General features: G+C 44.8%; 1 protein-coding gene across 1 annotated transcript in view; it reads left to right on the top strand.

Annotated features, from left to right (window-relative positions):
• LOC311242885 (F-BAR and double SH3 domains protein 1-like) overlaps positions 1 to 22449 on the top strand; it is a gene marked incomplete at both ends in the record, with an annotated part of 99659 nt that overhangs the window by 61525 nt on the left and 15685 nt on the right. Inside the window, 2 exons of the mRNA XM_084331949.1 lie at positions 7291 to 7413; positions 9209 to 9304. Of these exons, the coding sequence (XP_084188075.1) occupies positions 7291 to 7413; positions 9209 to 9304 (219 nt within the window). The remainder of the gene's footprint in view (positions 1 to 7290; positions 7414 to 9208; positions 9305 to 22449) is intronic.

The following is a 22449-nucleotide window of genomic DNA, read 5'->3' as shown; positions in this document are numbered from 1 at the left end:
ACTCAGAACGCGCCCCTGTCGCACACACCAGATCGCCGCGCTTCCTAGCCAGAAAAGCCTTTTACCTGCCGTCATGCGACGCTATCTCCCTTTACATCATGACCAGATAGTCTGTGCGCCACCAACCTTCTTGGTGCAACTCCCCCGTACAGTTCATAAAGTATATTCCATACGAGTTAACCAACCCAACCCCCGTGGCCCGCTGGGCCGAGACCGGCCTCCTGTGTCTGAATGAACATACAAACACAAAAAGCCCACGTTTGCATGTTCACTGCACAACAAGCGCGATCGTCATACCTCCGGACATCCTAACCTAAGACACCGCAACCCCCCAACCCTGCATGCAGAAGCCATATTCACCGTGGGCCCCAACAGTGGCGTACACAACCAACCTTCAACCTGTCCCCCTCTCCCTCCTCCATTCAGACAACAAGCCCACCGTTAATCACTTCAAACGCAGCAACACCCCAGCTCTTTGCCCCGTGTCCCCAACACACAGCAAGGTCCAGATATGACACATATGACAAGACCCTACCGCACCTTTTCAGGGGGAGACACAAAGGGTAGGGAAGAACGGCACCATTTCTGTGGTAAATTCCCACAGACTTTCTACAATAATTTGAGGTTATTGTAGCACAATACAATGAGATTGACTATCTGGAAGGAGGAGGAAAGATTCATACTGATAGAATCGTTGGTCTCCTCATCTGACTTAGCAGATGAGGAATAAAACGTGTAAGCCAGACAAACCAGAACTGTATTTCATCTCAACTGATTTATTTGAGTCAGGGCCAAGGGTGAATAAAAGGTTGACTTTTACATACAAAAGATGATCAGAAAACATTAACAGCTGTCTGTTGTACAGAAATATCACAATCAGGTTTACATCTCCAACCTCAATAATGTACATGAAACAGTCGATAACATAATCTGAACATACATTGACCATGCTGCACACATTTATACATGAGTAAATCTGGTTTCAGATATTAAGGATTTACACTAAACTTTAAACAACAAATGGTGTTTTCCCATGATTTTACTCACATAAAATGCAAACAGCACAGCAGTCTCTCTGGTGATGAAGCGGTGGAGCCCCCAGACCCCCTGTGGTTGGTTCGGTCTGAGAGCTCCCGAATTATCATTTAGGGCCCTCCTATATACTATCATTTCTAGCCAATAATACATATGGCTGGTCCAATCCAGCGTCTTCTTGTGGGGGTTGATCTCTTGTGGGGGGTGTCCTTGTGGGCGCTGGCAGCCCCCCCCCTTGGGGTTGTGTCGACGTGATGGGACAGAGAGAAGGGGCCCATCGGTGGCCCACGTCCGTGTGATCTTTTGCTGAGATGAAGGGGCCTGGCTTGTCTCACGAGGGGGGGTGTGACATGATCGCTTTGACCCTTTGGGCCTTATTTACCATACAGTACTAATCTGATCACCTAGTGGGGGTGACCTTTGTCTATTCAACTATCCCTGCCACCACTTCTGCTAAACAGTATATCAGTATCCTCAGGCGCCTAAGGAAGTTCCAAGTCAGCCAGAAGATCCTTAAGAACTTCTACTCATGTACAATAGAGAGCATCTTGACCGGCAACATCACCTCCTGGTTTGGGAATAGCACTGCAAAAGACCAAAGCAGACTACAAAGAGTGACACGTTCAGCCGAACGCACAATCGGAGGGGGGCTCCCCACCCTCCAGAACATTTACTACAAGCGTTGCAAGGGGAAGGCTAAGAGAATTATTAAGGACTCGAGCCACCCGAACAACTGCCTCTTTGAACTGCTGCCGTCAGGCAAGCGATACAGGAGTCTCAAGGCGAGCACAGAAAGACTCAGAAGTAGCTTCTATCCCCAGGCCATCAGGCTGCTAAACGAACAATGAATGAACACTACACAACAACAACCACCAAACACACATAGCACACACATCCACACGCACACACTCACTTTAAACAAACACACTGTAGCACCCACTACACACACTTTATAGCACACACCCACTTTAAACAAACACACTGTAGCACCCACTCCCCACACTTTATATTTATGGATGAAGGATTGCACTACAACTCGTACACCTTACTGTAAATTGTACCTAAAATTGTACCTCATCCCATTTCCGCTTTGCACTAGATAGTACTGTACATTAGTACACTGCATAGTTGTGTATTGTATATTATATGGTAACTCAGAACATTGTACATATGTCTATACCGAACAACTGTGACCTCATTTTCTTCTTCTAAATTCATGCTATATTATGTTATTATGTTATTTGATACTATCTTGTCTAGCACAGTCTCTGGAGCGTAACAGTAAGAAGCATTTTGTATGAAAGTATTCTGTACTTCTGTATGACAACTATTAAAGAACTTGAACTTGAACTTGAACTTGAGGCTGTTTATGAAATTCAACTCAATATTACCACATGTGCTTGTGTGAGAGGAACGGTACCATGTACCAGGGGTCAGCCTGCAGGTCACTGATCTGTGAGTGGCCCTCTTGTCTGAGAGAGAGACGTAAAACCAGCTTTATATAGTGTAGTGATGGGAGAATGTCTCCGCTTATAAAATTACATGATACGTGTCATATTTCATCAGAATGATTGATTGATTGATTGATTGAACATTTGATTAATGTCCGCCTTGTTTCGAACTGGTTATGCTTAGGCCCTCTTTCGAAGTCGGTTATGCTTAGAGTTTATCTTATACCACCAGCCCTGATTCCAAACACTAAGCATAACCGACTTCGAAAGAGGGCGACTTCGAAAGAGGGCCTAAGCATAACCAGTTTGAAACAAGGCGGACATTAATAAAATGTTCAATCAATCAATCAATTCAATAACACACGCTCACTTAAAACCTCTGAGCTGCTTCTATAGAAAGTAGGTTCGTACTTTACGCCAGACGTACATCAGCACGCGCCGCGTGATTTTTAAACGTAGCCTATGTGTGCGAAGACGCTCTCTGATTGGCTAGCCGCGTACAGCGAATACCCTCTCTGATTGGTTTAGCGCCGAAGGGTCTCTTCCGCCTAACCTTAACCTTAACCCTAAACCCTAACCCTAACCCTAACCTTAACCTTAACCTTAACCCTAACCCTAACTCTAACTCTAAGCATAACCCACTTCGAAAGAGGGCCAAAGCATAACCACTTTGAAGCAGAGAATATATATGTACAAGGCGGAAGAGCCCCTTCGGAGCTAAACCAATCAGAGAGGGTCTTCGCTGTACGCGGCTAGCCAATCAGAGAGCGTCTTCACACACATAGGTTATGGGAAAAAATCACGCGCTGCCACAGGCTTGCCCAGTGAGAGGATTCTCCGGCGCTGCAGCTGGACCCCACGGTCATACCTCTCTGCCAAAAGGAGAAGTAAACTAATAAGTATTGATTGATTGATTGAAAACTTTATTAACAGATTGCAGAATGGGTACAGTACAGTACAGCTCAATACATACAATTGTTAAGGGGATGCAGACCAGAGAAAGACTTTCGTCTTGTTTACATCAGGGTCCTCCATTTTCAATTCATCATAACATATATGACACACGACCAGTGATGCCACAGATTACTTGTAAAAGTAATCTGATTACTGATTACTGATTACTCCTTTAAAAAGTAATCTAAGTTACTTTACTGATTACTTGATTATCAGAGTAACTTAGTTACTTTGAAAGTAACTAGGTTACGAAGTCGTCGTCGTTCCCCCAACAGTTTTTTTTAAACGCTTTATTGAAAGTGCATAAATTGTTTTTAACTTGTTTCTCTGCACATAACGTAAATTGTTAAACTAGTGCTTCAGCTTCTGTACCATCAAGTATGGTAAAGCAACAGTCTATGATGCTCACAGCATTAGAGCAGCCAGCCAGTGGTTTTACAAAACCAGTGTATCACATCTAACAAATGCAGGCTGAACTATTCAATTATATCAACTGTAACTATTAAATTGTTTTTATAAATGTCTCTCTATAAACATACAATCAGTCTCTCTTTAACATGTAAATTAACTGTAAATCTGGCAAATAAGAGCTTTTGCTCTGCCACCATCAACCCTCCTGTACCTAGTCGAAGCGTCGGCTAGTGTTGTGATTCCAGATGCTTTCAATGCAATTGGATGTGCTGTTTTTAGCGGTAGACAGTATTTTGTTTCCTATCCCTATTGGGGTGGAATTCTGAACAGAAACCGCAAAAGTCATCTTGCGGTTTCACTTTAAATTTTGCCAAGCGTTTTGGGGTGGAATTCTCCGACGACGGAGCCCTGCTGTCACACGATTGGCGCATATGTCACATGACGTGCTGTGAAGACCCGCCCTACTCTGCCTCTGATTCGCAGACTGTGGATGGGGAATGTGATTGGACCAAAGCAGAGTCACTCACAGACAGAGTGTCCAGTCACGCCGCGGGACACATTCTTGTATTTAACCCTTTCACTGCCACACCACGTCACTCCCAAATAAGAAAAACAGCTCAAAATGTATTTTTGACTGTCGAAAACGAAATAAAATACTGCATTCCGCCTGCATTATGAATTTATGATGAGATAGTAACGAAATAGTAACGCACAGCCACTTGGACAAGTAACTGCAATCAGATTACTGGCTTTTAAAGATTAACGCGTTAGATTACTATTTTCGGGGAAAAGTAATCAGATTACAATAACGCAACGCGTTACTGGCATCACTGCACACGACATACAGATAGACAGTACTGCTACATCTATACATTTATGACATACCAGATTTGCAAATACAGTACTGTTTGTGATACAAAAAGAGTCCAGAAAAGAGGGTATATACATTTGACGTAGAAACTGTACATTGGAGGAGGTTGAGTAGGTGGGGTGGGGTTGGGTGGGTGGGGTGGGGGGGGGGGGTGGGGGTTGGGGGGTAGGGGGTGGGTGGGGGACACTGTACAATGTACATTGGAATATTGACAAAGCCATACTTGGTAATTTACTGTACATTGGAGGGGGTTGGGTTAGGACATTTGCAGGGGCCAGTTTCGAATTGCAGTCTCCCGTAGGTGTTCTTTGAGAGTGTTTTTGAAAGTGGGTAGTGATTCACATTCCTTTACAGCTTTGGGTAGGGCGTTCCACATTGATGTGGCATAATTGCTAAACGTGTTTAGTCCCTTGTTTGAGCCGAATCTGGGTTTAACATGATTTGTGGAGCTCCCTCTGGTGTTGTGATCGTGGTATTCACTGACCTTTGGGAAGTATTCTGACATGTACATGGGTACCTTGGTCGTGTAGTGTATCTTGTAGACCAGGCCCATTGCAAGTTGCTGTACTCTGTCGTCTACTCTAAGCCATCCTAGGTTGTCAAAGTGGGCAGGGGTGAGGTGGGTTCTAGGAGTCAGGTCAAGCAGTAGTCTGACCAGTTTGTTTTGAGATGTTTGTAATTTAGTTTTTAGTGCCTTTGAGGTGCTTTGGTACCATGAGGTGCAAGCATAGTCGTAGTACCCTTGAATGAGTTTTTTATTACATTGGATGCCATTTTGTCACAGGAAAGATTAGCCTCTAGGATGGAGTACCGGTGCGTGCTACCTATTGGCTACTCGTATTATTTCGCTTGATTTTTTTTTATAAATAATATTATAATATTTATTATTTATTTTATAAATAAGAACCGAAAACGAGTTGAAAAAAGTTAGATAATTCAAGTTCATGGTGTCTGTGTGCAGCGTTGTTTATTCACTGTGTCTATGACGATGAACGCAGCCATTAAGGTATGGTTTCAGAGGTATGGTTAGTGGTTACGCAGAAAATATTACTGCTTTACTTTTCTGATACCTATATCACTGCATAATTGTATCCTTGAAATTAGAATATTTAATTCCGTTAGAATAGGGTTAGATAGGGTGGAATAGGGTGGTACCTCGTTGAATTGCTCAAAGGGGGCGCTAGTTTATTTTATTTATTTATCATTGTTTTAGGAACAGGACAACAACTTGACTGGTACCAGAGAGTGGCCTACATGTCATGAGCACAATCAAAATCACTCCATTCTTCTCCTCTTTCAGAAACCTTTTAGCTAAGATGTTTACTTTTTGTCATATTTAATGTATACACATTTGGTAGGAAATAGTCAAATAGAAGATTTTATTAGACCCTACCCATTGTTACAACCCTTAATTTGACACACAACACTGACCCAACAAAATTAATTGACCCAACAAACAGAGCCAAATAGAAACATTAATGGCTGATAATTGTTACACTTGGGGTGCTAAATGAAGGTGAGAACACAGTTTGCAGACAAGGGAGAGGGAACGGAGGCAGAGACGAGGAGCGATGCTTGAAGAAGGGATGTTTACTTCTGATCCAATGTGCAATACAAATAAAAGACACTATTACTAACAAACAACGAAGGAAAACAAGAAAACGACAGGAGTATACAGGCAAGGACTAACTAGGCATCAACGGGGAAGGCAGGCACGACACGGGGACAACAAGGGGTACAGGAGGAAATGACGCCACGACGAGGAGAGGAAGACACACACTTAAATACCTATACTAATCATCATTGAAAACACCTGGCAGGCCAGTCTAAAACATAGAAACAATTAACACAACTAAACACTAAAGCAAACTCGCAACACAAAACCAAAACAGTGAACCCACATCAAACAAGGGAAGGGAAAGTCAACAACAGCACACACCATGACACCACATTAATCACACTATTAATTATAGTCAATACATTAGTCAACATGTCCACTGTGCTGGCCCGCACCGTCTGCGGGTGACCACCAGCGGGTGGTAGGAGACCATTGTTCACATCATGTCTGTGGTGTTGACTCTCCCAGGTCTGACCTGACCTGGGAGTGTGACAGTACCTCCCCCCGAACGGGGGGCTTCCAGACCCCCGAGAATATCGTCCGCCCACGGGCGACGCAGGAGGCCGGGACCCCGGAAAAAACCCAGGGCGAGGACACGGAGAACTGGGGCCGGAAGGCCAAGGAAAAAACCCAGGAGGGGCATAGCAGCCAGGGGGGTTGAAAACGGGCGCAGATGCCCGGAGAGGGGGGGTGGGGACGGGAACAGAGGCCCGGAGAGGGGAGGCGGGGAAAGAAACAGGGAGCTGAAGTCAATACATTAGTCAACATGTCCACTGTGCTGGCCCGCACCGTCTGCGGGTGACCACCAGAGGGTGGTAGGAGACCATTTGACTCTCTGTCTCTCTCTCTGCCTCTGTCTCTGTCTCTGTCTCTGCCTCTGTCTCTGTCTCTGTCTCTGTCTCTGTCTCTGTCTCTCTCTCTGTCTCTGTCTCTGTCTCTGTCTCTCCTAGCGTATGGATGGCGATATCTATGAGCAGCTGAGGAGTCACTTTACCCTGCTGTGCAGCACCGAGATGAACGTCTGTCTGGCCACACATAAAGATCACACACACACCTGGGACAGCGCCGCCAAGGTTACTGTGTGTGTGTGTGTGTGTGTGTGTGTGTGTGTGTTGTGCATGCGTGCGTGTGTGTGTGTGTGTGTGTGTGTGTGTGTGTGTGAACGCATCTAACAGTGGTTTCTGTGTGATCCTAGACACAAGACATTCCTCACATCAGCTCGAGAAAGAGGATGGGAAGAGAGGGAAACTGAGAGGGAGAGGGGAGAGAGAGAGAGATTGAGAGAGAGACATACGCAGAGAGAGACAGCTAGACAGAGAGAGAGAGAGAGAGAGAGAGAGAGAGACAGCTAGACAGAGAGAGAGAGAGAGAGAGAGAGAGAGAGAGAGAGAGAGAGAGAGAGAGAGAGAGAGAGAGTGAGAGAGAATGAGAGAGAGAGAGAGTCAGTAAGAGAGTCAGTAATTGTGGAAAGGCAAATGTGAGCTTTTCATGTTATCAGAAATCTATTGAAAATTTGTTTTCGAGAGGTTCTAAATAATATCAATTCTCTGCTCATTTTATCCCTATCTATTTTATGTCTACATTACTGCTGTGAAGCACTTTTGCTTGTATGAAAGGTGCTATATAATTAAAGTGTATTATTATTATTATTATTATTATTATTATTATTATTATTATAATAATAATAATTATTATCATCATTATCATCTTTGTTTACGTAGATCTGCAATGAACATATTTCAATGAGCTGACGACTAATTCACTTGCATGTATTTCAAAACACGACAACTACGGCGGTGAAAATCAATCAGAGCCATGTGATCGTGAGCTTGTTATTCTGACTGTTATTCTGACTATTTCAGTTATTAAATTGGCATTTTTATAGCTGCGTTTGAACCTTGAAGTGAACAGGCGCACTTAGGCGGCTAGGTGGCGCAGTGGGCAAGGCGCTCGCCACCAACGCAGGAGATGCTGGGTTCGAGCCCCAGCTCTCGGCGTTGCTACCAGCTTGGCTGGTCGTTCATACTAACACAATTGGCAGTGTTAGGGGTGGAAAGCTGGTGGGTGGGGATCGGATGTTGTGGACAGCGACTCCTACAGGTCGGTTGGTGCGCCTGCGCAATAGAATCAGGAAGTGACGAGGGCGGCGTGTCCCTCCCACGCAGACCCCCGCCGCTGAGAGATCGTGCTGTGCAGGTGAAAAGATGCGACGGCTGCCTCCTCGAGTACCGGAGGGGACACGTGATGCAAGGCTTCGTCCACATTGCAGCCGGCCTGTGGGAGGCATGGCCTAACAGCGTTCGAGACAGGGGAGGGTAGAATTGGACAATACAAAATTAGGGACGGGAGAAAAATAGAAAAAATGGGGAGGAAAAGTAGATAAAAAAAAAAAAAGGTGAACAGGCGCACTTCAACATCCGTACCTCATATTACATCAGACTTGACCAATATGGCGGCTAAGTGAACAAGGTGAATGCCCCCTAGTAATGTACAGTATGTCCCCTGAGAGACAGGGAGGTCCCCTAGTGGTATAATCCGGCTATGGTGTAATGTTGTGATGGTGTCTTTTACTATTGTGTACTTTGCTACTAAGTAATCTACCGTGCCTATAATACCTACTATGCTAGTATGTCTCTACTACTATGCACTCAAGACTGTAGCACTCAAGTTCAACACTGTTTGACGAACAAGGTTACTGACCCTTAGCTGCCAGAGTTGTACCCTTCCTGCTGACTTGTTGTACAGAACTCGCAAATTGCTTTGGATAAAAGCGTCAGCTAAATTACTAAATGTAAATAATATGTGTGTTGGGTTTGCAATAGTGTGCGTTGTGTTGTCATGGTGTGTGTTGGTGTGTTGTGCTGCTAGGTAACCAGACAGCGTGACGTCCAACAATTTGTCCTGGACTCTGTTTCTTTCAACACAATCTCTGAATTCACCTTCCAGCCTGCTACACATGACAAGGTAGGGCTGAATAGTGTGTGTGTGTGTGTGTTGTGTGTTCAATGGGTCTCATTGCCCAAAAATGTCCAAAGAGTTCTCTTGGAAGACTTATGTTGGAACTGTGGGATATTTGTGGATATCCTGATGAAGAATGTCTCAGTCAACCGAGGCTTGGATAATAACAAGGTTTATTAACCAAACAGATAGAATACATAGAGAGAATGGCTGAGGCTCTCGCCCCAGGTGATCAGCTGAAATTACCCAGGTAAGAAGCCTGGATAGATCTCAAGAGGAGATCTATATAGTTAACAGGAGGGGGTGTGGTCCCATTTGATAGGTCAGATGGGGGGGGGGGGGGTACAGGTAATGGGGACACAGGGGAGGGGAGTGTCTTATTCCACAGAGAGGGGGGGGGGGCACAGGTAAAGGGAACACAGGGGAGGGGGATATATTTACATGAGGACATAATTATACCACAATACTCACTTTTCTTTCTTATAATGTGGGTGAGATTAATGTATAATATACCAGGATTGTTTGGAACAGGTAAAAGTGGGGATAATAGTTTAAAATAGAATTATTTACATACATGATTAATAGAATTATTTACATACATGATTCATGACATGATCGACTGGACTGCGGTCTGTGTTATTTTGATATCAGAGATGTGGGAATAGATATCACCCTTTTCTTTTATTAATCGCTCAAAATACCTATATCAATGAGTGGTCCTCATCTCTGATATCAAACAACAATTAACATAATCATTTGAAGCTATCGCTGTGCAAATATCTTGGCATACCTTCAGTCGTTCATGTCGTGATTCTGGGGAGCTAATGTGATCGTTGTGCATACAGGCATCGTAATAAACCAATTAAATACATGCACTGTCTGTGTGGTCAGATTGCACAGGGTGAAAAAACAAAATTGTGTGCATAATTAGGCTAATGTGTACAAAAACATTTTAACAACCGTTAACCTGGTGGTTAATAAAACTAACATGATTGATTATGGGAAACTGTTCAAAAATATATATATATATTTTTGCACGTTTTATGATGATTCTTGATGAAATTACTTAGGATCCAGTTGTATTTACCCTGAGTTTGAGTGTCACTTTCATCTGTGATTGCCTCAGTTTTGTTGGTCTTTACTTAGAATCAGGCAATTTTCTCCATTTCTTCTCTATAAATGAGGAGATAAAACGTCTTATGCATCGCTTCTGTATGTAATTCTAGTGCATATACTATCAATGGTTCACCATATAGGTGCAAAACAACGTTACATGTCCTCTTCTATGAGAGAATAAAACAACTGATTCTTTCTTGTCTGACAATACAATTTTGTAACCTAAGTAATTCAAATGTGATGTAATGTGATCATGTGGTCACTTCTTCCTTCAGCAATACATTTTAGCTCATTATTACTAACCATTGTTAATGCTTTCTCATTGATTTCTTTTCATCACATCCCTAGTTCATCGTTTTGCAGATACATACAATTGTGTGAAAAGTTTCCTGCTTGTGAAGGTATTAATCTGAATGATGTTGCGTCGTTGTTGACAAGGTGTTCTCTGTCGGTCGTGTGGCAGGGCCAAACAGTAACACATAAAAATTAAATAAATACATACAATAGACATTACCTTAGTGGCTAATGTGTCAAAATAAAATTGAAAACCGTTAACCTAGTGGTTAATATAAAAGGTGATTATGATAATCGTTATGCATTGTTCTGTGGTCAAAACAAACTTGGTGTCTTGGAACAATCCAACTGGTTCTGCCCTGTTTAACAATACCATTTTGCAATGTGACTCTGTGATCATTTCTCATTGTCATTATAAAATTACAGTTCTTGTTTGTGAATCTGACAGTTGCTGTGAAGTGTTGATCATCTGTTCTCGGTCGGGGATGTGTCCTTCTGTGTGACCTGCTGTGTGTTGAACGTATCGTACATTCAGTTGATGTTTCTGTGAGCCTGTCGTGTGGCAGTAAGACAGTCTCATTTGCTATGTGTCTCTTCTTGACGATGCAGTCGGGAATATTCACTGGTCGCCGTCCATTCCCTGTCAAGGGTCACTTGTCTGCGCTGCTCTCCATCACCACCACACATCCGCCACTGTGCTCACGCTTGGCTCCCATCAGGCCCAGAGACATGGTGGTCAGGGCGTTTTTGAATGTGTTGTGCTGGTTTCGCTGTCCTCTCCTCGTCATTGCGGTACCACTTGATGGAGGGCGAGGGCCCGCCGGTGTAGTGGCTAGTTAGTAGGACGCTCTCTCTCACACGGATGACAATCTTGTCATGGGAATCCACCTTGATGGTCGGGGCTTTGGTTCCCATCTGCAGGTGATGGGTTTGGTCATCCAGGGACATTTGTTTGTGTTAAATAACGAGACAGGAGACTAGAGCGTATCCACTGTGCATCTGTATTGAATCCCAACCCATAACACAACAGCGTACCTTACATCCTGGTCCCTGCTGGACCGTACCAACACACACACCATTGTGGGGGGGTTTATATAACAATCCCATTCTCTTGTAACATCTCCTTTTTTTTAGATAACAATAGTTACAGCATCCCTTAGTGCACATTATTATTATTACAAGAAACCCCATAAACGTCCTTATTTAAAACCCTAACCATCTGTTCTGTGCATTTTTTCCATTTTTTTTTTTTTTTTTTTTTTACACCATACCATACCATACCCATTAACCAGTCTCTATAAGTCCAGTCTTTGTGGCACTCTCACCAGCCTACCACTGGCCGTCCTGTACTCTGGCGCCGGTGGAGGGTCCACCACAGGCTGGTACAGGTCGCTCCGCCTGAATGGCCTGACTTCCTGGGTGATAGTGTCATTGCCCGTGTTACTGTCCATCCCTCTGCTGGGCGGACTGCTGTGTGGCTCCTCAGGTGGGCCGCTGTGCTGCACTCTTTGTTGCTCCGGGCGGCGTCCAGTCACAACCCCCTCCGCTGGTCGCAGGTCCACCCGATTCCGCCGGTAGAATGTCCCCTCGACATCCACCAAGTATGATCTGGGGGCCACCGGTTGCAGGCACACTCCTCTCCTCCACTTGCCCGTCCTGTCTCCAGGCAGGGGCTTCATTCTTATGTCCTGGCCGACACACAACTCGGGCAGATCTCTGGCCGACTTGTCGTAACCCAGCTTGGCCGTTTGATGCTTAACCCGCAGCTTCTCAGGAACCCCCGTGACCACGCTGGGGCCCAGGAGCGAGTCAGCGACCGGAAGTGGGGTCTTCAGTCTCCGGGACATCAGTCTCTGCGCTGGGCTGCTGAGCATGCCCTCTGTGGGCGTGTTCCTCCACTGCAAGATTGCCAACCATGGGTCGTTACCTGCACTAGCTGCTTTCTTGCACAGGTTTTTCACAACTTTCACCGCCGATTCAGCCTTTCCATTAGACCTTGGGTGCCTGGGCGAGGACATGACATGGTCGAAATCCCATTCTTTTGCAAACGTTCTAAATTTCTCACAGTCAAACTGAGATCCACAGTCTGTTACCACCCGGTCAGGCTGCCCGTGGCGTGCAAACTGGGCCTTACACCTTAACACCGCGGTGTCTGCTGAGAGGTCAGGGAGTAGCTCTATTTCCCAGAAATCTGAATAATGATCAACCATGAGTAGGAAGTCCTTGCCCGCTTGTCTGAACAAATCCATACTGACAATCTGCCATGGCCGTGTTGGGAGTGCATGCGACATCATTGTCTCCCGCTGCTGCTCATGAGAATATTCATTACACGCTGAACACTGGCTCACGTAATCCTTGATTTCACCCTGCATGTTGGGCCAGTACAGTGTGTCTTTGGCCTGTCTGTAGCAGGCATCTCCTCCTACATGGCTGGCGTGTATGCGTTTCAACATCTCTGCCCGTAACGTTTTCGGCACTATGACTCGCTGACTTTTGAAGAGCACCCCATCTTGTGCGCTGATCTCGTCCCTGATTGACCAATACTCTCTGATCGCCAGGGGAGTCTCCTCCCGGTGATCTGGCCATCCCTGGAGCACTGCCGCTTTGAGCAACTGAAGGGTTTCATCTCCCCCAGTGTGTTGCCTGATCTGATTCAACCGCTGGCTGGTGACATTCAGATAATCAGCCTGATTAATCTGTTCAGTGTCCTCTTGTGCCCTCTGCAGGTTGCAGACTGTGTGTTTCATGTATCCCGTGTCAGTCCTCTGTGGTGGAGCCGTGGCCCTGCTCAATGTGTCACTGATGTGCATGTCCGGGCCTGGCTTGTATGTGACCTTGAGGTTGTAGTTCTGTAGCGTGAGCAGCATGCTCTGGAGCCGTTTGGGTGCAGTGAGGAGGGGTTTGTTGAATATCGAAATGAGTGGCTTGTGGTCCGTTTCCGCCACAATCTCCCCCCGTGCATACAGATAATAGTGAAAACGTTGGCACGCAAACACAATACTCAGACACTCCTTCTCAATCTGTGCATAGTTCTGTTCTGTCTGAGTCAGTGCCCGCGATGCGTACCCTACTGGCTGACCCTCCTGGAACAGACAGCAGCCAAGTCCTTTCTGACTTGCATCACTCTGGATGGTGACCGGCTTGGTCACGTCGTAATATTTCAGGATCGGGGCCACTGTGATCAGACGCTTGATCTCCTCGATCGCCGCACCATGTTTGGGAAGCCAGTGCCATGGGACGGCCTTGTCCAACAGCCTCCTCAGTGGCTCGCATATCTCAGAGAGGCGGGGCATGAACCTTGCGAGGTATGTCACAAACCCAATAAACCGCTGCACCGCCTTGGCGTCCGTGGGGTGTGGCATGTCTTGGACCGCCCTGACCTTCTCTGGGTCTGCCCTGAGCCCCTCTGCTGACAGGATGTGTCCATGAAACTTGACTTCTCTGAGCCTGAACTGCAGTTTCTTCAAACTTAGCCTCAACCTAACCTCTCTGCACCTCTCCATGAGTGCTATCAGTTTAGTGTCATGGTCCTGTATAGCCTCCTCTTCTGTCTCCCCACAGCCCACTACCAGTATATCGTCTGCGATGGGCTCTACTCCACTGAGCCCTGCTAAAAGCTCATGCTGCTTTCGCTGATATATCTCTGGGGCCACAGACACCCCAAATGGCAGCTTTAACCAACGCTTCCTGCCCCAAGGTGTCCAAAATGTGGTGGTGTAACTACTTTCCTCGTCTAGCCTGCACTGTAGGAAAGCATCCCGTGCATCCACAAGAGTGAAAATGCGAGCCCTGGGCAGCTTGTATAGGACATCCTCCAGCGTCGGCATTAAGTAGTGAGATCTCCTTAAAGCCACATTTAATGACTTTGGGTCTATACATATCCTGATCGGCTTCTCTGGCCGTCTGACAATCACCATATTGCTGATCCATTCTGTTGGCTCCGACACTGAAACCAAGTGGCCATCTTTCTCATATTTATCTAATTGTGCCTTCACTGCCTCCCTAAGTGCCACTGGAACATTACGTGGAGCAGCTTGCACTGGGGCTACATTACTGTCCAACTCAAAATGAACTTCACCTGGGACTGATTCCACAGGGGCGTTGAAAACCTCATCGTACGTACCGACAAGCTGCTGCCTGGTTAGTGGGACTGAGCTGCTATGTCCTACCATCAACAGCTCCTCAGGGATGGTGAAGCGCATTAAGCCTAGGCGCTCACTGGTTTCACCTGACAAAAGGGGTCTCTGACTGCTTCTTACTACCTCGAAGGTCAGCTTGTGTGTCTTCCCTCTCACTACACACTCGGTTTTGAATAAGCCAAATGAGGGAATTGATTGACCTGAATACAGCACCAACCTTGTTTGGCTGGGCAATAGCCTTGCTCCAGGGCCCAGCCTCCTCATGTCTTTTATGCTCATCACATCACAGGTTGCCCCTGAATCTAACTGGCACCTCTGCAACCCTCCGTTAATCTTTAAATTTGCAAACCATTTTTTTCCACCTCCCTGAACTGCCCCTATGCTCTCTACCGTGTATATGTGAGCCTCTGCCTCCCCACTGTACATATTCTCAAGGTATTCAGTGTCAATGTCTGCTGTATGTAGCTGTCGGGTGGCCTGGCCTCTCTGCATGCATACTACAGCAAAGTGATTGAGTTTTGCGCAAATGCGGCAGGTCTTGCCATAGGCTGGGCACTGTTCCCGTCCGCGCCTGTGCGCAGTGCCGCAGAACCTACACGCAGCGCTTGAATTCGCGCCTGGCGCGTAATATTGAGGCCTGTCAGAACGTTCCTGCCTAGGTGGATATTGCGACCTGTCAGAACGTTCCTGCCTAGGTTGATATTGCGACCTGTCAGAGCGTTCCTGCCTAGGTTGATATTGAGACCTGTCAGATCGTTCCTGCCTGGGTAGAACTCGTGGCCGCCGGCCATCTGACGCATGTACAGTCTCTGGTATCATTGCTGATGTCTGATGTCTATCCTGTGTCATTGCCTTTATTCTAATATCAGTCATTTCTGCAGCCCGGCATATCTCAATGGCTGATTCCAGTGTAAGATCTTTCTCTCTGAGTAGACGACGGCGCACACTCTCATCACACACCCCCAGCACTACTTTGTCTCTTATCAACTGCTCTCTGAGTTGCCCATAATCACAAGAAGACGCCTTCTCCTTCAGCCTTGTTATGAATGAATCTATGGGTTCCCCTTCATCTTGATTGCATTTCCCAAACACATATCTTTCAAAAATAATGTTCCTTGTTGGCTTAAAATATGCCTCTAAAGCAGGAATGATGACGGCCACGTCCTTCTCCTGGTCTGCCGTAAGTCCTAAATTATGTCTGTATATATGGCGACATTCACTGCCCATCACGCGTCGCAAGATTGCTGCTTGCACTTCTTTTACCTTGTCCTTCAATCCCGCTGCCAGTATGTAGTCCTCAAATTCCGATCGGAAATTATCCCAGTTACTTGCGAGATCGCCGCTCATCTTCATCTCATCTGGTGGCGGTATTGCTGTTGCCATGGTGATGCTGTGTTTTTGTTTGTAGCTTAGCTCGCCGCAAACGCTCACTGCTTCACTCCCCGACTTCTCCTTTTCCTCGATTTCCTGTGCCGTAGCGCACCATATCCGTATAATTACTCACGTAATTATAGCCACTTCTGACACCATGTTTGTGTTAAATAACGAGACAGGAGACTAGAGCGTATCCACTGTGCATCTGTATTGAATCCCAACCCATAACACAACAGCGTACCTTACATCCTGGTCCCTGCTGGACCGTACCAACACACACACCATTGTGGGGGGGTTTATATAACAATCCCATTCTCTTGTAACAACATTCCCCGGGTGATGACGTCAGCTGGGTTGTGTTTGGTATCCACATACCTCCAGCTTGCTTCTTCTGTTAATTTTTGAATCTCGGTGACTCTGACTCCCACGAAGACTTTGTATCTGCATGAATCAGACTTAATCCATGTGAGTACTGTCGTGGAATCTGACCACAAGATTGTTCTATGCACCGGAATGGTGAGTTCACGTTGGATTAACGTGGCTAGATGCGCTCCTGCGAGGGCTGCGCAGAGCTCTAGACGTGGGATAGATTGTTGCTTACGTGGGGCTATTCTTGAGCGGGCCAGTATGAAAGCAGTGTGTATCTCTCCTCCCATCTCTTGGGCACGCAAATAGGCAACCGATCCGTAGGCTACTTCGGAGGCGTCGCTGAAGACGTGTAGCTCAATCTCGCATGTCTCTGGCCTCACTGTGGATGGGAAGTAGCTGCGGCGTATATTGACACCTGGGAGTGAGCGGAGTTCCGTCTCCCACTCTCTCCATGTTGAGGCAAGGTGTGCGGGTATTGGGTCGTCCCAGCCCTGGTCCTTGTCCCATAGTGCTCGTATAATCATCTTTGCCCTGGTGGTGTAAGGTAGAATACATCCCAACGGGTCATATTGTCTGGCGAGTGTTCTGTACACACTCCGTCTGGTGGTCGGTATCGCCGTCGACCTTCCTTGCTCTGGAGCCAAGGGTTTGTGTCTATAGTGGAGCGAGTCTGTTTTGAAGCGCCAGACTAATCCTAGTGTCATTTCTTGGGCTTCTCCTGGGATTGTCGCCATCCAGGTCTCGCTGCTGGCAGCCTTGTCTGCGGAGGAGAGGCTGCGCAATACGTTCGGGTCACGCGTCGTCTCACTCGTCCTGTCCTCTCACCAATTCACGATCTGAGGATGATGAACACTGCCTTAGAAAACTCCTCACATAAATGATTCAACGCCTTTCTGCTAAAGTGGAAAATCATTTTGGGATTAATTCAATTCATAGTAAATTAAAATCACTTAATTGACAATAGGAAATGCAAACCAATTGCATTAGCAGTGATAACTTACGTCAAGAAGGTCACATTCACTACAATTTTATCAGATCTTGTGTCTAACTAGATCTTACAGCATTAGGCTTTAAATAAAATTTGTAAATGAATGGCCAAAGTCTTGAATCAGATAAAATAGCTCCTTGTCTTCATATTCTGATGGTCTTAAATTGAAGTTGATCTTACCTCAGGCCGCGTACGATGGTGTGCTTCTTCAAGATACTTACCTCGCCATGACTTCTCGGTTGTTCTTCACATCTCAGTGTGGCTCATCATAGCATAGCATGGGGAAAAAACATAAAATCTAGGTAGCCAGTTAATTTTGACAATCATTTCTTATCATCTAACCCTAACTAACCTTACTGTCATGCATTTGTCCTAATAAACTAATCTACACTGTAGCACTCAACACTTTGATGACCATTGTTACTCAGCTGATAGAGGTGTGCCTTGCCTGATGTCCTGTCGTACAGAACCTGTGAGTCGCTTTGGATAAAAGTGTCAGCTAAATGATCAATGTTGTTGATATCTTGTACATTTAGATAATTGTGCTGCAATTTTGGTGGTTGATAATTTTGCAGTCGTGGAAAGTACTTGAAATTTGCAAGGAGTTAGTGGTTAAGCAGAGAATAGAAGGAGGGGGATAGTATGTTAAATTGTTTTCATCATTGATCTTTCATCTCAGGCACTTCTACTTTGTTTGGTTTTATTCAGAATTCATATCTCTAATTTGTGTGCCTCTTGAAAAGAGATGATGAAAACAACTGGTTAGTTATTGTTAGTATGGGAATTAGGTAGACTTTCATGACTGCAACATCATCATTTGTGTCTGATTTCATGTTTAACTAAGTGGTTCTCTGTTGGTCCACCAAGTCTGTGGTCAGAGTGTAGGCATACTCTGTGGGTTTCAAGTGCCCATCCAATGGTGTCTGCTATCGTCGTCTCTAGGTGTGGTCAGAGTCCTCTCTAGGCATTTGCATTGTTTTGTCTCCCAAGTGCCCACTCTGAAGAAATTTACATGTGGGTATTTGGATGCAGATTTGTTCCAAATGGTCAATCGATTGTCTCTCAGCTCTGCACTGTCTCTCGGTTGACATGCAAATTGTTGGAGCTTCAGTCTTTTGTGATACGCTTTGGGTGTAGTCATGCACTGTTTTGCATCTCGCCTCAGAGCCAGATCTGTAAATACAAACACATGTTAATTTTCCACTCTTTTCTTTTATTCTGAGTGGGTTCTCCTTGATTGTCTGTGAGCTTAACAAAACATCAGCTATTTCTCATCCATCCTGTCCTAGGATGTAATGATAGTGTTATCATTTATCAATCATATCGCATATGTACACAAGCATCATATGAATGTGGAACCACACATTTTGAATCATGTTTAAAAATGTCTTACAATGGAAAGGGCTAGTTATCTTTCATTGGTTCTTTAGATAAACACATTAACTCAAGTGAATATAACCTAAACATCTTACTTTTAAACATAATCTATGTTGTTTGTGTTCCAAGTTTTCAACATTGAAAGCTTATAAAGCCTAATCTAACGCTGTTTATGTGGACTACAAGGTATGCCCACAGATGTATTATAATTCTGAAACAGACATTGTAATTAGCTTTATGTGACTTATAATGTGTAAATTAAAGCAACATAAACACTCAAGTGATCTGAGATAGTTGTAATTTACTGTAACTGAGATGATAGTTATGTACAGTTTCTACGTCAAATGACTCCTTTTTCTTGACTCCTTTTTTTTATCACAACCAGTACTGAATTTGCAAATCTGGTATGTCATAAATGTACAGATGTAGCAGTACTGACTATCTGTATGTCATGTATGTCATAATATGTCCTGATAAATTGAAAATGGGGGACCCTGATGTAAACAAGACTAAAGTCTCTCTCTGTGGTCTGCATCCCCTTAACAATTGTGTATTGAGCTGTGTTTATTGTACCCATTCTGCAATCTGTTAATAAAGTTTTCAATCAATCAATCAATGCATCTATATTATGATTTTCATACTCACCGGGGACAGCTGTTGTTGTTGGGTTGGATCCGTTACGTGTCGTCAGCAACCCGCATCTCGCCACCTCAACTCAACATTTTCCAATAGCAGCGCGCACATACATATACAAATAAAACATATACTACACGTGGATTTCACGCACCCTTGGCCTTGGGTACATTACACTTTACGTTCGCTTATGGATAGTTTAATATAAAATAATAACTTCACGGCGCGCATAGCGTCACGTCATTGCTCCATGCGACGTTCGTGTGTTCTCATTCGCCTCGGAAATAACGCTTTGTAATTCATACAGTATTTTTCCACGAGCTCTCAATAGCCTGGAATTCCTATACCAGCGCTTTGTTACCGAATGAACGCGCCTGTGCATATGTGAAACGTAAACAAACTGAAACGATAAAACTATACTTCCCCAAATGGCCGTTCCCGTGGGCCGGTGTTCTGCGGAATCCGGAAATTACTATCCTAGTTTGTTCCCGTGAACTGCACTTCAATGTTATTCTTTGTATAACGGTACCTCGTCTCTCAATGCTCGTCGCGCTATCCGCAGCCGGTTCTTGACTCAATAAAGCAACGCGACGGGTCCTATAATACTTGTGCACATACAAACGAGACTTAAAACAGACAAACAAACATTAATACATATAAGTTAACGTGTGTGTATATCTGACTGTATTGGATCGCTGTACGTTTAGTCGACCAGCATCTGCTGCGACAAGGCATTTATCCCTTGATTTAACTACACATCGTTATTAAAATCATAACGACCGAACCTGACTTCGAAATTTACCAGCGATATATTAGATTATATATACCTTTTAATCATACTCTCGGCCTCTTAACCCGCGACTAACGTCCTGTTTAATGTACTTTCCGCGACTGATGTCCCGTTTAATGTACATTTACGTACTCCCGGGACATCGCGTAATCATGTACTAACTAGGACATCGCGTGATCATCTTCCCGCTATCTGTATTGATCAATTGGTTAATTTAATCCAAAATACATCGTTTTCAGGAAATGGAAGAGATTGTGAGCTTAGTTTGAGGTTGAAACAATGAATATTATGACGCTACTCTGGTAATTTCTAATTATGATTCTATCAGCTTCTCGGTCCTACTTCCCGCCTCTTTGCAAAGGAATCACAGAACGTTTTTAACAGAGTAGCGTTTTCCAAGGATATCACATCATAATAAGCTCACGTATCTATTTTGTTGCCTATATTTTTAGTCTGCATCAGCTAGACTAGGGGTAGCAATCCAACAACCTGTGTGTGCCTTAGCTTTTGGTCGGCTCTCCGACTCGACCAGGAATAGCACTACAACCTTTGTGCCTAAACTTTTTGGGACTAGCACATATAACCCATCCTTTCAGAACCTCCTGATAAGGACCCAGGTGCACGCGCGCCCTGGTAACGATTCTCAATACAGATCAGATATATTAATGCACATTATTCTACTCAGCCATGATCTCAATATTGGACAACATTCTGTAATATTCACCTGGCACAGAGAAAAGCGGGAAGGTTTCAATTCCTTTCCATACATTTTTGGTCGACCATCCTATTATACTCACTTTTCTCTGTATAGTTGAATGATACAGCACGCCGGGAGGACGCAAAAAGTCCGTCACAAGTTCGTAGACGCCAATTGTGGGATATTTGTGGATATCCTGATGAAGAATGTCTCAGTCAACCGAGGCTTGGATAATAACAAGGTTTATTAACCAAACAGATAGAATACATAGAGAGAATGGCTGAGGCTCTCGCCCCAGGTGATCAGCTGAAATTACCCAGGTAAGAAGCCTGGATAGATCTCAAGAGGAGATCTATATAGTTAACAGGAGGGGGTGTGGTCCCATTTGATAGGTCAGATGGGGGGGGGGGGTACAGGTAATGGGGACACAGGGGAGGGGAGTGTCTTATTCCACAGAGAGGGGGGGGGGGGGCACAGGTAAAGGGAACACAGGGGAGGGGGATATATTTACATGAGGACATAATTATACCACAGAACCGACTGAGACAGAATCAATGACAAGTTCACTCTGAGTCCTCAACACGCTGGTAATATGTCTTAAGTGGCTCAAACGGTCGCACCTGTGACATCTGCTTGGGGAATGACACCATGTCTTAAACACGAACGCGCATTCCCGTCTAGGTCATTTGCATACAAAACAACGCCTCCAGAGCTCCTTATAAGGCAACTAATGACGCAGCCACGTGAAAATGGAATGGCGGAAGTGCCTTGCGAGTCTTGCGACGCATCAAAATGAGATTAGATTAATGTATTGGCATCATATATAGTACAGCTCGTGGTACACCTGCCGCAGCGCGCACACACACACACACGCGCGCGCACAGTACTGTATATGAATGAATGAAAACTTTATTTAACAGATTGCAGAATGGGTACAATACAGTACGGCTCAATACACACAATTGTTAAGGGGATGCAGACCAGAGAAAGATGTTTGTCTTGTTTACATAATATATATATATATAGCCTACGGCGTAATGAATGGACGCAGTATAGGCTTATTATTCCATTAATGACTTGTCTCATTAGGATTTAGTAGATACTATATATATGCTCTGCCCTACGTACAGTATAGGTACAGTCTGTATACAGACTGTACTTATACTGTACGTAGGGCAGAGCATATATATATAGTATCTACTAAATCCTAATGAAACAAGTAACTAGAATATATTAAGCCTATACTGTTCATTCATTAGACACGTAGGCCATACTGGCGCACACAAGACTTGTTATGGAATATTAATGCAGTCTATTTCCACCGATTAGCTTTAGTTCTTATTTATTTATTTATCCACTGTCATTTCAGTGTTG

This window comes from Notolepis coatsorum, assembly GCF_963971535.1.
Source record: "Notolepis coatsorum genome assembly, chromosome: 16".
Classification (NCBI taxonomy): domain Eukaryota; kingdom Metazoa; phylum Chordata; class Actinopteri; order Aulopiformes; family Paralepididae; genus Notolepis; species Notolepis coatsorum.
The sequence above is the reverse complement of the archived record's forward strand: the minus strand, read 5'-3'. Positions and strand labels throughout refer to the sequence as shown.